Genomic DNA, 17,288 nt, shown 5'->3' on the forward strand with positions numbered 1-17,288 from the left:
CTCTGTGGCCGTGTGCTCTGTATTTGCACATTCTTCGTATGTTCATTGGCAAGAAAGATTTTGATGCTAACAAAAAAGTCCCCAAACTGTTGGACCTGATGATACCTAAGATCATTCCTAGTTCTAATAAAGGTATAAGATGCCAAAGGGCTACCAAGTAATATCTACTAAACTGGTTGTGAAATGATGCCCACACTGGCTCTGAAATTTACTTAACAACTTTGAATAATGGGACAATGGTTTCTATTACATAATATAAATGTAAAAAATGTTTTCGTTCTATTCCTATTTACAAGAGATTCTATTACTCAACCCAAGTGACCAAGTAACTCCTGATTCTTTAGAAAAATTTTCAAAACTTGCACATTTTACTGTGCAGTTTGTTTCTTAATGGAACCCAAGATGTCACTTTAACAAATTGTATCTCCATGATGTGTGTCGTGTGTCTGGAAGAGTAAAGGCTCTGTCTAAATATCCTTGATACATGACATATGTATAAGCAAAGCTCCTATAATTCACTCAAACAACTCTGAACCTATTTCATACCAAAATCTGTAACTCTAATTTCCCTCTTATAAAAGGGACAAGTACTTTGCTGGATAAGGAGGAGAGTTTGCTTAATTGACATCAACCTGAGTGAACTGTATAGAAATATTTTAACCTTCGTTCCCTAATAGTCCTTTTTCTTTGCACATGTGCAGCCCTTTCAGCTTGAACTTGGTCAAAGGAAAGTAGTTTTCTCTCAGGCCTGGGGACAACTCGCGGGGCGCAGTGGGCCCCCCACCACACCCACATGCCCCAGCCCCTCAGCGCACCTTGTCTTCCAGTCCTCCTCCGACTTGGACCTGTTCTTGCGGGCTGCTCGCTGTTTCTCCTCGAGTCGCTTTTTTTCTTCACTAGCTTGATCTAGAATCAGCACAGCAGTGAAAACACAGTTACTGTACAAGGAGAGGCCGCCCAGCACAGTGCTTGGCACTCTCACTGCATGGAGGCAGGTGTTGGCACAGCCGCCCTTTATCAGAACACAAGCGCCACAGTCAGACATCATGTCCAAACTTAACACAGCCCCAAGCTGGTGAGAGGCGATGCTGGCAGCCAGGACCTCTCACCTCCTTCCACACCCTCTGTGTTTCCCCAAGGAGCCGGCTTATTCTTAAGGCCTCTGAAGTCATGTTATAATGCTTCCCTGATGGTCCAGAGGCTCTGCACTCGCAATGCAAGGGGCCTGGGTTCAATCCCTGGTCTGGGAACTAGATCCCGTATGTAGCAACTAAAAGATCCCACATGCTGCAACTGAGATCTGGCAAATAAACAAACATGTGCTTTGTCACTTCAGTCATGCCTGGCTCTGTGCAACCCAATGGACTGTATCCCGCCAGGCTCCTCTGTCCATAGGATTCTCCAGGTGAGAATACTGGTGTGGGTTACCATGCCCTCCTTCAGGGGATGGATCTTCCTGACCCAGGGATCAAACCCGAGTCTCCTATGCTTCCTGCACTGGCAGCAGGCTCTTTACCACTAGCATCACCTGGGAAAAGTGTAGGTTGCTCAGTAGTGTTCGACTCCTTATGACTAAATGGACTATAGCCCGCTAGTCTCCTCTGTCCATGGGATTCTCCAGGCAAGAATACTGGAGTGGGTTGCCATTCCCTTCTCCAGGGCATCTTCCTGACCCAGAGATCGAACCCAGGTCTCTTGCATTGGCAGGTGGATTCTTTACTGTTTGAGCCACCAGGGGTGCCTTGTGCTAACACATAAAATGCGAACATGTAAGATGCTTGTGCGAACATGTAAAATGTTAAGCCCTAACAGACTAAAACGCAGACAGTGACTGGGAGTGAGACAAACTATCCTCCTCAAAGAAATCCATCTTCCCTAGAGCTGCTAGGCGCGTTACCTATTTCCCCGTTCTCCATGGCTCTGATGTCAGGCCGCAGCCTGCAGTCTGTCTTAGGGATCACGCTCTCCATCTCCTTGTCTACTTCATTCAAAACCATTGCAAAGCTAGTAAAATTGTACATCTAAAAAGAAGAAAATGTTCAGATTAACATGTACTGGAGGTTAATGCAGAATGAAACCCTGAGGCTAGAATATTCGACAGGGATCCCCTGCTCTGTTCTGGGGTGATGATGGCCGGCCTCTCTGCACCCACACATCTCCATGTTTTCACCCAGGTCCACACTAGCTGTGGGTGTCTGTCTCAAGGAAACCCCTCAGGTGACATTCACCACCATCAACCTCCAGGGAGAACTATGAGTGAAACCACATTCTTCATTCCATATGAAAAGTCTCACTTGGTAATCTGGCTGCATCACCATGTACTTAAAGAGAGTGTCTTACTCCTCAGTATGTATAGAGGAAGCCCCCCAAAGGCCCATCCCCGTATGTATGGAGGAAGCCCCCAAAGGCCCACCCCCCGTTATATATGGAGGAAGCCCCCTAAAGGCCCACCCCAAGGCATCTCGGCCAGACAGCAGGAGGCCTGGGCAGCAGCAACCCTGGATCCCGGGTGGGAAAGCAGAGGGATGACTGAGCACCAATTCGATGCCCCGCCTCTCACCGCCGCCCTCTCCTGGTTCTGTCCAGGCCAGGGAAAGAGCGCCGTCAGATCCAAGTAAACAGGAGGCCTTACCTGGGCTGAGTTCGGAGGCCGCGGGGCTATTCGCCACAGGAGAACGCTCCCGGGGATGACAAACACGCTCTCGGAATCCGGCATTGGCATTTCATCCGACTCCTCAGAAGCGCTCACCTGGAAGAACAGAGGAACAAAACTGAACTGCTCTAGGAGACTGTACTTACAACCGAGAACATCCACTGGGAGGCCTAACGCTGGAGGTGAAGCTCCAATACTTTGGCCACATGATGCAAAATGCTGACTTGCCAGAAAAGACCCTGATGCTGGGAAAAACTGAGGGCAGGAGGAGAAGGGGGCGGCAGAGGATGAGATGGTTGGATGGCAGCACCGACTCGATGGACATGAGTTTGAGCAAACTCTGGGGCATACTGAAGGACAGGGAAGCCTGGCATGCTGCAGTCCATGGGGTCACAAAGAGTCGAACATGAGTTAGTGGCTGACCAACAACAACAAATTGTAAAACAAGTGGTTTTCATTGTGCGGCGTTAGACTGTAACCCCGTGAGTGCCAGGGCACCACACCCTTCTCATGCTCACGTCCTCACCTTTTGACCCAGGCCAGGGAGCCAATAACTGTGCGTCGAGTGACTGAGTCCATGCTGTGAGCCAGTGCTGTGTCATTTTTAGGGGGTTTTAAGCATTTAAGGCATTACTATCTCCACTGTCATCATCATGCCTTTACTGTCGTGTTTTAATATTTTTAAAGGTTTTAAAAAAATCCAAAATAACTCATTTAAGTAGTTCGTGGAACATTATGAGGGGAAGAAAAGGTTAAATTCTTGGAGTGTTTAACTAAATTTATCAATGACCCAAACCAGCAGGGATCCTGAAAGTATTCAATCAAAAGATGCTAGGCTAAAAAAGAAAGCAACATTTCCACTGGCTGCCTGCTCCCTCCCGCTCCCCAGCAGAGCTATGCCAGCAGCTCTCTGTATATTTAGTCCTTACGTAACTAGCCCATAAAGTTTTATATATAAAGAATTTAAGCCTTTGGAAAGCGAAGTCATATTCCCAATGTCATCGTTACCAAATCTAGAACTACTGGCTGAGATGTGGAATTTTAAAAAAGCAACAAGGAGGGGACAACACTGGTGACAAGCTTCGCCTGGCATCTGAATATCCTCAGGAGCATCAGAAACCCACAGTGGCCAAGGCCCTGGGAGGCGAGATTAGACACAGGGAGAGCATGAGGGTGCCTTCTCCAAGGGGCAAGGCCCTTCTGTCTACAAAGATCGACCGGGGCTTTATGGGACATGAGGGAGATTTTCTGGAATTTCCCCAACGCATTCTGCTGTACTGAACCCCACTTCTGTAAGGGGAGAGTGAGGCTCTGCCTCTTGCAAGCAACACAGCAGGGCAAGGGGAGCCAGGAGCAGAGAGCCAGGCCGTGATGCTCAAAGAGGACGGGACCTGAGCTGTCTTCACCCGGGGCCCCTGCCCTCCGTCAACTGCTCTGACATGAGGGTGCTATTACTGTCTCCATTTTACAGATGAGGCGCTGAGGCAGAGAGAGGGTAGGGATCTGCCTAAGACCAAGCCACTCAGAAGTGGGGAAGGCAGGATTCTAAGCAGAGCTTGTGCTCTGAGCCCTGATGCCCATTACTGGAAACTAACCAGTCCTCCAATGCTTCCTGTCCAAACAGGTGCAACCTCTCCCTAGCTCAGAGGCCACTGAGCAGTCCAGCCTCCCAGGGTCCTGTGAAGAGAAGCTGTGGCCTCACAAGGGGAGAGTCTAAGGTTGAACTGTCCCGTTAGGAGGAAGCTTCATAAGAGGAGGATGGCCGTCCAGCAACGATCCCCTAAACTGCGATGCTCTCAGCTCCCGGGATCTCGGATACAGAGGAGGGCAATACCACTGCTGTCAGCGTGAAAACCCATGTGATTATTCTGGGTGTAATTTCAAATATTCAGAAGAGCTCAACTGCTAATGCACATAAACAGAAAGGAGGGTAAGAATATTTGTCTCACTAAGATGAACTTCAACTTTCTAAAGCGATGTGAATTCAACACCGTGTGTGTAACTGCATAGCACACACCCATACTCCATGGGAGATGATCCCAAACATTCACTAGCAAGTCAGATCACCTGTTCATTACTGTATAGCACATGGAACTTTGATCAATGTGCCAGCCATGATGGGAGAGGGGTTCAGGGGAGAAGAGATACATGTATATGTATGCAAGAATCCCTTGGCTGTTCATCTGAAACTGTCACACCACTGTTAATCGGCTGTATGAAAGTCCCTCAGTCGTGTCTGACTCTTTGCAACCCCATGGACTGTAGCCTGCCAGGCTCCTCTGTCCACAGGGATTCTCCAGGCCAGAATACTGGAGTGGATAGCTGTTCCCTTCTCCAGAGGGTCTTCCTAACCCAGGGATCGAACCCAGGTTTCCTACATTGCAGGCAGATTCTTTACTGTCTCAGCCACAGGAGAGTCCAAGAATACTGGAGTGGGTAGCCTATCCCTTCTCCAGCGTATTTTCCTGACCCAGGAATCCAACTGGGGTCTCCAACTGGCTCTACCCCAATACAAAATGTTTTTGGTGTTAAAAACAGTAATAAAAATAAAATTTAAAAAAAAAAAAGGTCAAGGAAAAACATCACATGCATGGGCACCAAGTCTAAAAGGTAACACTGTGACCCACTAACAGGCCACCATCCAGGGATCCCCTCAATTCCATCTTCTGGGATTGTTTACCTGTTTGCTATTCTTCTTCTCTTCAGTATTTTTCTTATCATTTTTTTTGTAAGCATCAAATGTGGCTGGGTCAACACTGTACAAACATTCTGTCCATTTCCCGTAGAGGGCACAGAGCTTCTTTTTGCTGTCAAGAGAAATCGATGTTGAGCCAACAATTAAACCAGTGTCTTGGAGTAATTGAATGTTATCATAAACTGAAAGTATTGGTCACTCAGTCGTGTCCAGCTCTTTGCAACCCCATGGACTGTAGCCCACCAGGCTCCATGGAATTCTCCAGGCAAGAGTGGAGTGGGTAGCCATGTCCTTCTCCAGGGGATCTTCCAGACCCAAGGATAGAATCTGAGTCTCCTGCATTGCAGGAAGATTCTTTACAGTCTGAGCCATCAAGGAAGCCTCTCTTTTCATAAATAAAGACACTTACAAATCAGATTCTTTAAAGAAATAGATATTTCTTTCAGAAGAGTTTTTCAATTTACTGAAATGCTGTTTCCTAGATAACAGCAGGAAACCTAGACAGCATGTTAAAAAGCAGAGACATTACTTTGCTGACAAAGGTCTGTCTAGTCAAAGCTATGGTTTTTCCAGTAGTCATGTATGGATGTGAGACCTGGACTACAAAGTAAGCTGAGCACCGAAGAACTGATGCTTTTTAACTGTGGTGCTGGAGAAGATTCCTGAGAGTCCCCTGGACTGCAAGGAGATCAAACCAGTCAATCCTAAAGGAAATCAGTCCTGACTATTCATTGGAAGGACTGAAGCTGAAGCTCCAATACTTTGGCCACCTGATGCAAAGAACTGACTCATAGGAAAAGACCCTGATGCTGGGAAAGACTGAAGGCAAGAGGAGAAGGGGACAACAGAGGATGAGACGGTTGGATGGCATCACTGATTCGTTAAGTTTGAGCAAGCTCCAGGAGTTGGTGATGGACAGGGAAGCCTGGTGTGCTGCAGTCCATGGGATCGCAAAGAGGCAGACACGACTGTATGACTGAACTGAGATAACAGCAGATTTTCTTTTTCTTCTTTTTAAATTTTTTTGGCCGAACCATGCAACATGTGGGATCATAAGTTTCCCAGCCAAGGATCAAACCTGTGCCTCCTGCAGTGGAAGGATGCAGTCTTAACCACTGGACCACCAGGGAATTCCTGGTGTTGGCAGATTTTAATAACAACACTTTACTTAGTGAACAACACCTATACTAGTCAACATTTAAAATGAAACTTTACCTTTTATCTTGAATGTAGCCTTCAACTTTGTGTAATTCTTTACCAAAAAGGCCGCACGGCTTAAAATTCAACACACATTTGTCCCCAGTCCTGTAAAGGAGACAGTGAGCTCGGGTTATTGTTCAACAAGGAAGCAGCAGCAGAGAACAGTGACTGCGATAACCTGTCTGGCAGCACCTGCTGTTTACTGATTTTCTAACTCACACCAGGCTCTACACAGAGTGTCACAATTAATCCACAATCAGTACTGAACCCACCACAAAGAAAAAGTAAGCAAGATTCATAAAAAAAAAAGTGACTTGCTGCTATGGAATGAATGTCTGCCTGCCCCCCATCCCAATTCATATGGTGAAGCCTTGTCACCCATGCTATTTGGGGGTAATCCGGTTCTAAGGGTGGAACCCTCATGAATGGATGCATGCTCTTTGAATAAGAGACTTTGGGGAGATGATCCCTCTCTCTGCCATGCAAAGATTTGAGAAGATGGCCAACTTCAAACCAGGAAGAGGGCCTTCACCCAGCACTGAATTGGCCATCACCCTGACCTGGGCCTCCTAAGTCTCCAGAAGCATGAGAAATAGATGTCTGCCCTTGAAGCCACCCGGCCCACTGTGTTCTGTCACCATAGCCTGAGCTGACTAGGATATGGGCCTAGGGTCACAGCAGGATTTGAATACACCTTTTTCCAACTCTCCTGTTCCTCCTGTCGCCTGCCCCCATGTGAACAATACAAGCTAAACGGTGTCAGCAAGGTGAGCTGAGGGAGGCAGGAATGAAGATTCTCTGAGGCTGCCGAAGCTGTGAGTTCACCAGTCTTCCATAATCAGAGACTTAAATATAAACTCTACTCATTAAGGACTTCCCTGGCAGTCCAGTAATTCAGAATCCAAGGAAGGGGACATGGGTTCAATCCCTGGTCCTGAATATTCTACATGTCATTGGGACAACTTAGCCTGGAAGCCACAACTACTAAATTCTGTTCATTAAATGAACTGGCTTCTATTTACCACAGTGTTATACTACCTGGTTCTTAAGTTGTCATTAGATTCTACTAGAATTTTTTAAAAAATTTATCCATATAAACACAACTTTTAAAAATGCTTTAAAGATACATATATTCTTGGCCGAGCTGCATAGCTTGTGGAATCTAAGTTCCTCAATCAGGGATTGAACCCAGGCCTTCCACAGTGAGAGTGTGAAGTCTTAACCATTGGACCGCTAGGAAACTGCTTACAATGCAATGCACTTTTTTTTGGTCACACCACATGGCATGTGGGATCTACATTCCCAGAAAAAGGGATCAAACCCAGGCCCCCTTCATGGGAAGTGTGAAGTCTTAACCACTGGGCCGCCAGGAATGTTCTGTAACTAGAACTTATACAGAAAGACTACTGGACCCCTCTGATGCAAATGAAGGGACAGGAAGGATGATGAACCATCTCACTTGTGGTTTGTGATCTCCACGTTCCCGTATTGCTCAATCCAGAGCTTTCCCACGATGATGTTGTGCACACAGCAGGTAGGATTCGTCCACGTATATGCTTCATTGTGTCTAGAAAACAAAAAGAAAGCCAAAGCCCAGACAAAGAAGTGAGAGGTGTTACTGTTTAAAAAGCACATCTTCCTCAAATGCCATGACTCAGGATAACCTATCAGACTGCTGGAGAGCACTCAACTCTAGGACTATAAACTGCTGATGTTAATCCCAGTAAAATAGGTTCATCTGGTTAATTCTTATTGTTTCTTCAGTTCAGTTCAGTCGCTCAGTCGTGTCTGACTCTTTGCAACCCCATGAATCGCAGCACGCCAGGCCTCCCTGTCCATCACCAACTCCTGGAGTTTACATAAACTCAAGTCCATCGAGTCGGTGATGCCATCCAGCCATCTCATCCTCTATCGTCCCCTTCTCCTGCCCCCAATCCCTCCCAGAATTAGGGTCTTTTCCAACGAGCCAACTCTTTGCATGAGGTGGCCCAAGTATTGGAGTTTCAGCTTCAACATCAGTCCTTCCAATGAACATCCAGGACTGATCTCCTTTAGGATGGACTGGTTGGATCTCATAGTCCAAGGGACTCTCAAGAGTCTTCTCCAACACCACAGTTCAAAAGCATCAGTTCTTCGGTGCTCAGCTTTCTTCACAGTCCAACTCTCACATCCATACATGACCACTGGAAAAACCATAGCCTTGACCAGACGGACCTTTGTTGGCAAAGTAATGTCTCTGCTTTTTAATATGCTATCTAGGTTGGTCATAACTTTCCTTCCAAGGAGTAAGTGTTTTTTAATTTCATGGCTGCAGTCACCATCTGCAGTGATTTTGGAGTCCAAAAAAATAAAGTCTGACACTGTTTCCACTGTTCCCCATCTATTTCCCATGCAGTGATGGGACCTGATGCAAAAACTTAAAAAAAAACACACAAAACTATGTTTCTACCAAACTCCAAATTAAACTATGTACATAATCACTTTAAGCCTTCAAAAGTTTGGTGAAAACATATTAAATTAGAGGTAGGAAAGAAAAATGATCTATCTGGTAGTTTCCAGCTTACGAAAGGGAAAAACTTGGGTATGTGAATAAGTTCCAATTTTACACATTCTTTGCTTTTGAAAACATTCATTTTACATCTTCATACATGTATGCTTAAATGTATTTTTAATTCACAAGCAGTAAAAGTCACTTTTCTTGGTGTTACCTAGCTCTGTGAGCTTCAGTGCATGTGTAGATCACTGTAACTAGTACCACAACCACAAATTCCATCACTCCCTCCACAAATTCACTCATGCTGCCCCTCTACGGTCAAACCTCCCCCCACCTGGAATTCCTGAACAACTCATCTGTTCTCCATTGCAATAGTTTTGCCTTTTCCAGAGTGTCATATAAATGGGATAATGCACCATGTCACCCTTTGAGATTAGCTTCATTTGTATAATGCATTTTAAATTCTACGTAACAATAATTTGTTCTTATTTCTGAGTAGTATTCTACTATATGAATGTATCACAGTTTAACCCTTTACTCACTGAAGCATGCTGGGTTGCTTTCAGTTTTTGGTGATTATAAGTAACACTCCTATAAATATCTGGGCACGGGTCTTTGTGAAAATACACCTCTTTATTTCTAAAGAGTAAATGCCTACAAGTGGACTGCTGAATCATCTGGTTAACACAAGATCAGCTCTGTAAGAAACAGCCAGACTGTTCGCCAGGGTGGCTCTGCTGTTTTACCAGATCCCCCAGTGATACATGAGATTTCTGGTTGCTCTGCACCCTAGTCAGCACTTGATACTGTCAGCTCTAAAAATTTTGATTTTAGACATTCTAATAGGTGTGTAGTGATATCTCACTGTGATTTTAATTTTGCATTTCTCTAATGACTGATGCTGTTGAGCATGTTTTTGTGTGCTCATTTGTCATTCATATATCTCTTTGGTAAAGTATCTATTCACATCTTTTGTCCAATTTCTTACTGGGTTGTCTGTTTTCTTACTGTTTTGAGAATGCTTTATATATTATAGATACAAGTCCTTTATTGATAAATGATTCACAAATAATGTTTATCCATCTCTAACTTCTCTCTTTGTTCTCTTAAGAGTGTTTTTCACCGAGCAATAGAGTTTTATAAAATCTAATTTACCAATTTTGTCTCTTCTAGATTGTCCTTTAGTGTTATAAGACGTCATTGCATAACCCAAAGTCATAAACATTTTCTCCTGTTTTCTTCCAAAAGCTTAAAGCTGTACATTAGATTTTAGCCTATGATCTAAGTTGGAATCATTTTTGCTTAGGGTGTGAGGTGTAAGTTGAGGTTCATTTTTTAATACATGCATGTCGAACTGTTCTCACACAATCTGTAGAGAGGACTACCCTTCATTACTGAACAGTGCTTTCTTTCACCTTCATGAAAAATCAACTGACCATGTTTCTGTGGGTCGGTTTCTGGATGCTGTTCTCTGTATGTGTCTGTCTTTCTGTCAATACAACAGTCTTGATGGCAACAGCTTCACTGTAAAGTCTTAAGATTAGGAGGCAGGAGTCCATCATTCTGTTCTTCCTTCCTTCTCAAAACTATTTTGGCTACAGTGTTTCATTCATCTTTCCATATAAATTTTAGGATCCACTATCTCTTGATCTACTAAAATTCATCCTGGGACTTTTAAATTTGGATTGTGTTAATACACACTGTTTATAGATCAATTAAAGGAGAATAAACATATGAATTACATTAAGGATTCCAAGTATAGTGAGACATGGTAGACTCTCCATTACTCAGATAGTCTTTGATTCCTGTAACCAGGGTTTTATAGCTTTCAGCCTGTGGATCCTGTACATATTTTATTATCTTTATTCTGCAATTGAGTCTATCCCAGCTATTACATTTGTTATTGCATTTTTTCATTACTAAAATTTCCAGAAATACTTCAATGTCTTTCTATTCATTTTAAGAGTGTTTATCTTTATGTCATGGAGTATAGTTATAACATCTGCTTTAAAATCTTTGATACAAATTTCAATATCTGAATCACTCTATGATTAAAGTCTGTTTATTATTTTTTCTCCTTCTTTTTCTCATATAAGAAGATCATAGAGTATTTGTCTTTCTCTGAGTTATTTCACTTAGCATAATGTCCTCAAGGTCCAACTACGTTGTTGCAAGTGGCAAGATTTCATTCTTTTTTATGGCTGAATAATATGTGTATGTGTGTGTACCACAATTTCATTATCCATTCATCCAATGATGGATACTTGGGTTATTTCCATATCTTGACTGTTGTGTGGAACAGGTATATATATATAACATATTAATATATTATACAGTTATAACATGTATAATAATGTCATGGGAGTGCAGATATCTTTTCGAGATAATGTTTTTGTTTTCTTTGGCTAAGTATTCCAAAATGGAATTGCTGGATCATGGTAGTTCTACTTTTAATTTTTTGAGGAACTTCCAAATTATTTTCCATTGAGACTGAACCAATTTACATCTGCCAACCATGCACAAGGGATCCCTTTCATTGTGGTCTGATTTGCATTCTCTTGATTAATGATGTATAGTATCTTTTCATTTACCTGTTGATCATCTTGATCATCTGTATGTCTTCTTTGAAAAAATGTCCATTCAGATCTTCTGCCCATTTTTTAATTACTTTTTTTTCTTTTGCTATTGAGTGGTATGAGTTCTTTGTGTATTTTGGATGTTAGCCTATATGATTTGCAAGTATTTTCTCCTATTCAGTAGACTGCATTTTCATTTTGTTGATGCTTTTCTTTACTGTGCAGAAGACTTTTAATGTGACATAGTCCCACTTGTGTATTTTTGTTTTTATTCTTTTTGGTGTCAGATTCAAAATATCATTGCCAAGACCTATATCAAGGAGTCTACCACCTATGCTTTCTTCTAGAAGTTTTATGATTTTCAGTCTTATGTTCAAGTTTGTAATCCACTTTGAGTCAATTGTGTGTATAGTATAAAATAATGGTCCAGTTCCATTCTTTTGCATGTGCCTGTCCAATTTCTCCAACACCATTTATTGAGAAGACTGTCATTCCATTGTATATTCTTGCCTCCTTTGTTTAAAATAATTGACCCTACTTGCGTGGACTTATTTTTGGGGCTCTCTACTCTGTTCCATTGTTTTATATATCTGTTTTAATGCCAATGTCATATATTTTAATTACTATAGCTTTGTAATACAGTTTGAAATCAGGGAGAATGATGCCTCCAGCTTAGTTCTTCTTTCTCAAGATTGCTTCGCCTATTTGGGGTCTTCCATGATCCCATATAAACTGTGGCACTGTCTGCATTAATTTGTGCAAAAAATGTTATTGGAATTTTGACAGAGACTGCACTGAATCTGTACACTGCTTTGGATAGTGTGACAGTTTAACAGTATTTTTTCAATCCATGAGCACAGAATTAACAATTTTACTTACAACTGCATTAAAAAAAAACCTAGAAATAAATTTAAGCAAAGAGGTGAAAGACTTTTATATTGAAAATGGTAAGACGGTAATGAACAAAATTGAAGATGACACAAATAAATGGAGAGATATTTCATGGCAATCTTTCTTCTACTGTAAAAGAAGAGAACTTTCAACTTACCTAATGTCTAAGATGTTCCAATGTGACTGTTATTACAATATTTCTCAAAGTGAATTCATTGTAAAAGATGATTAAACAAGGCATTATTACCATGATAGTATCATGGAGTGATTAACTCCATTTAATCTTAAAATAGATCTAAACAAAACCACCATCATATATCAAGTTAAACTGTTTACACATACCTAGGCTGATTAACCATGGCTGTTGCCACATTTCTCAAATTCTTTTACATGATGTAGGAAATTGACATCTTATAAAAACAGCTTCGTTTTCTCCAGCTTTCAAACAAGGTCAGGTCTGCATGCAAGTGTATGTATATACTAATGAGTAGGGACACAGGGAAAAAGTAAAAGGTATGATTCCAACTCACTCAAGAAGCTCCAACGTGATGGTTCCTTTGGGCTCTGCTTCTACGCTCTTCCCCCAGAACTTCAGTTTGGGATAGATTGAGCCATGAAAGATGAAATCATTGTTTAATCCTTCAGCATGAAATGCACTAATGGGTGGGTGATGGCTGACCTGCTCAGAGATGAGTCTGAAGCCAAGGTCATCTCTTAAGATTAAAAAAAAAAAAGAAAGGTAGTGTTAGAATAAACTCACCACAAAATATATACATTATTGTCATTTCAGTCTGAAAGCAATGTTAATATATATCCCACCACGTGTAAAATATCCATCAGAAGCTGCTGTCTAGCAGAGAGGGCTCAGCGTGGTGCTCTGTGATGAGAGGCGGGAAGGGGGATGTGGGGGTGAGAGGGAGGGGATATAGGTGTACTTATAGCTGATTCATGTTGTTGTACACCAGAAACCAACACAACATTGTAAAGCAACTATGCTCCAATTGAAAGTAAATCTTTTTAAAAGCAATGTTAAAGTATTAAGGAAATGGATTTGACAAACTAAACAATTCTTTGTTATCATCCTGATGAAAAGGACAATACATGAGAAACTGCAAAAATGCATCCCAAACAACTAAAACCAATGTTATTATACATCGAGCTACTTAAACACATTAAAATAAGGAACACCCATGAACTGCAGTGATTTTCATCAATTGGCGATACTAGCCATGTAAATTTAAAACTTATTATCCCATTTATACTAAGACAGAAGAATCTAAAGCGTCTCCTTTTCAAACACCTAGGGAATAAATGAGATCAAAACTTATGGATGGAAGAGAAAGATTCAGAAAAACAAAAGCCAAATGAATTCTCTAACTGTGTGTAAAGAAGTAAGCGACAGCAGGCAGACAGTAGTGCACCCTTAGATACAGTCACTGCCTCTATGCCAACAATCTAAGTTCATGCTAATATATTTTATGCAGTTATTTTAAAAAAATCTATCCTGTCTAATGGATACATAACTAGAAAGGATGATAGCTAATCCTGCAAGATCAGGAATACTGAAATTCTTGTATTTACTTTTAATAATGGTCCATTTTATATATGTTTTCATATTTTTGAGTCTTTAAAATAACAACTATCACAGAAACAAACATCAAAGCTGTTACCTTTTCTCCAGTCATACAGAATGTTGGTGAATGCTCAAAAAATACCCATTTTCATTTGAAGAGCTATATAAATCATGCAAATTCAACTATCTGCCTGGAATAGAGTGGAAGATCTTACCGCACTAATTCATAAGTCTCTCCCAGAAGTGGGTTGAAAGGCTTGCCAGTGCGTTCCCACTGAGAAGCAACAGCGGAGACAGCAAATGCAGCTACACACTGCGGGACAGAGCGTCAGCACAAGTTAAAAATAGCCTCGCCGGTCCTCATCCTTTCAGGAACTGAAATTTTGCTGAAGACAGTAATTTACAAAATGATTCTGAGGAGTTTAATTATGTTGTATTTTTAAGATGGCTTAATAAGCAAACTAATAAGCCAATGTGGATATTCAGAATGAAAATGACTCTTGAGTCTCTTCCTATAAGTCATCCCAACTGTGGTTTTTATAATATACTCACAGTGTTACAAATACTCTCAAGGACTTTAAAAAAAGACTCTCAAATCCAACATTACTTTTAATTCCTTTAAAATTTCTAAAAAGTACATCACCAGATGGTAAAGAATCTGCCTGCAATGCAGGACACTCAGGTTTGATCCCTGGATCGAGAAGATCCCCTGGAGAAGGGAATGGCAACCCGCTCCAGTATTCCTGTCTGGGAACTCCCTTTGGACAGAGGAGCCTGGCAGGTCACAGTCCACTGGAACGCAAAGAGTCAGCCATGACTGAGTGCCTAACACTTTCACATCCCTTTTAGAATGGGGTGAAGAGAGAAAACCAAACAAACTGGTATCAAGTCCAGTGAGGTTGGGAAAAGCTGCTTTATATACATGAAAGGACACAAGACTCCATTTAGAATGCTAGTGCTTTGCTGGAAGGAGAACAATGTGTCCAAGCTCCCTGTGTCTAGTCCATCCATATACATCACATGAATATCTCCCTTCCAAAAAAATCAAGAAGTACAATTCCTTCCTGTCCTCTTTTTTAACCTATGGTAGTATGTGTATATTTATATATACACATAAGCATAAATACACTTATTTATATGTGTATGTATATACATGTCTTCCGAGAAACACTCTTGAGAAGCCTGAAAGGCTGAATTGTCTTCCCCCCCAACACAATGCCACTTTCTAAAACAATGACTCAGAAGCAGCTCACCAAACTCAGGTTTGGTTTTGGAACTTTTTGCTTTCTTTCAATCCTCACTGGTCTGGGAAGGAACACAGATGACACTCCAAACATGCAATGCATTAATAACATTTCCTAACCTCACATTAAACTTAGCATGAATTCTGTGCGTGTAGGTTGGGGGCAGAGAGGTCGGGGAGGTAGCAGAGAAGACCTTCCAAGACTTCAGTCTTTCCCAGGGCTTGCTGACACGTACCTGCATCCTTTCCACAGGATCAGCAAACGAACTGGCCTTGTGGATGAGGTATGTATGCTCCATATACTCAGTGAGTCGCTGGAGGAAGCTCAAAGGCTCGTTAAATATAACTGGCATGGTGATCTTGGAGAGTTCCTAGTGAATAAGAAAATGGGAACTGTGATGTCCAAAACACACAGTAAACCTACATGCTGCTGTCTCGACATAACATGTTCCTGGAAAGAAAGTCACAGAAAACAGCAACCACGAAATTTAATTAGTATTAGTTCAGTTTCCTAAGGCTTCCCAGATCATCTAACCATGTGGAATATACTGTCCTAGGCCTTGAAGAAATGCAAAGACTACCCCAGACATTCTTCCTTGGTTTCGAGGAGCTTGCAGTCTACTAGTGATCAATGAAATGATGACTGTTAATAAGTCTGCCTCAGATCAGAATTAGCAAATGACAAATAAAGGTGATGGGGACGCAAAGACCAAACATCTCCACACTGGGCTAAGAAGCTACCACACAGACCATTTTTGAGAATGATTTTTCAAAAGAACTTCAGACTGCATTTCACAGACAATATTGAGGTTTTCTGAGGACATCCATATACATTATGAACTAGGGTGCTAGATGGCTAATGTATATTTTACAGAATAGATATTAAATTCTGTCTGATAGAATGACACAATCATGTAGACTTCCAAGAATAATTTAACGATTGGGCAGGGGTCCTCTAACCTCAATTGCAACCTTTCACCTCTGTTTACCATATCCTGGGGCTTCCCTGGAGGCTCAGATGGTAAAGAATCCGCCTGCAACATAGGAGACCTGGGTTCAATCCCTGGGTCAGGAGATCCCCTAGAGAAGGGAACGGCAACCCACTCCAGTATTCTTGCCTGGAGAACTGCATGGACAGAGGAGCCTGGTGGGCTACAGTTCATGGGGAAGCAAAGAGCTGGATACAACTGAGCAACTAACACTGTCACTTTCACTACCATATCCTGCCAGAAAACAGCAGCACCACAGGATCTTTAAAAAAATTCACTAGGTAACAAACTTACCTTGATTTTCTCTAGATTACTCTGATAATCTTCCCAACCTTCCACCTAGCATTATCTACGTTTCTCGTGGGAATCAGGTCTTTCATGAAAACTGCTAACTAAAACCAAGATCATGTGAACAACCCCAAGGCACCATCCAGGTTGAATGCCACCTGCTTCCTCCCACCCTTCTAAACATCTACATTCTTACAGATGTGCACAGTTAAGAATAAAGTGACCTTCACAAAACTACAACCCAAATGTGCACACGCACACACACACACACAAAAGAAGCTCATTTATTATCATAAAATACTGCAGAATGCAGACAGATGTAGCAGCTCAATGTAATGAAAAGAAATGATAGGCTTACACTGCCTCTCTGGGAAGACAAAAGAGAACAGGAGTATAAGGAGATAAAGAACAGAAGGCTCTTCACTATGTAACACCCTGAGATCTTGGTAAATGCAGCAACTCACTGGTGGGCCAAGTCAAGAAAGCGGGGACTGCCAAGGCTTGTCTTAACTGAGATGTCTCAGACTCTCTCTCTTTTACTTAAAAATACCTTCATGGGTTTTTTTCTTTTTTTTTTTTTTAAAAAGAGGAACATGCAATTCTCAGTAATAGAAGTAAAACATGAAAATGCTCCTTTCCTTAGAGGCAAAGCCTCAACAACAGTTTGGGGTACACCGCTGTGTATT

At 41.9% G+C, this 17,288-nt stretch overlaps 1 protein-coding gene across 8 annotated transcripts in view; it reads right to left on the reverse strand.

Annotated features, from left to right (window-relative positions):
• Nucleotides 1–17,288, reverse strand: part of OSBPL1A (oxysterol binding protein like 1A) — a 212,555-nt gene that overhangs the window by 5,660 nt on the left and 189,607 nt on the right. For all 8 annotated transcript variants that reach the window (XM_070452756.1, XM_070452754.1, XM_070452755.1 and 5 more), the window contains 9 exons: nucleotides 15,562–15,696; nucleotides 14,298–14,395; nucleotides 13,040–13,222; nucleotides 8,008–8,115; nucleotides 6,564–6,653; nucleotides 5,334–5,460; nucleotides 2,633–2,749; nucleotides 1,898–2,021; nucleotides 816–906 (listed from right to left, as the gene is read on the reverse strand). In XM_070452756.1, coding sequence (XP_070308857.1) covers nucleotides 816–906; nucleotides 1,898–2,021; nucleotides 2,633–2,749; nucleotides 5,334–5,460; nucleotides 6,564–6,653; nucleotides 8,008–8,115; nucleotides 13,040–13,222; nucleotides 14,298–14,395; nucleotides 15,562–15,696 — 1,073 coding nt within the window. The remainder of the gene's footprint in view (nucleotides 1–815; nucleotides 907–1,897; nucleotides 2,022–2,632; nucleotides 2,750–5,333; nucleotides 5,461–6,563; nucleotides 6,654–8,007; nucleotides 8,116–13,039; nucleotides 13,223–14,297; nucleotides 14,396–15,561; nucleotides 15,697–17,288) is intronic.

The sequence above is a fragment of the Odocoileus virginianus genome, chromosome 22 (genome assembly GCF_023699985.2).
Source record: "Odocoileus virginianus isolate 20LAN1187 ecotype Illinois chromosome 22, Ovbor_1.2, whole genome shotgun sequence".
Classification (NCBI taxonomy): domain Eukaryota; kingdom Metazoa; phylum Chordata; class Mammalia; order Artiodactyla; family Cervidae; genus Odocoileus; species Odocoileus virginianus.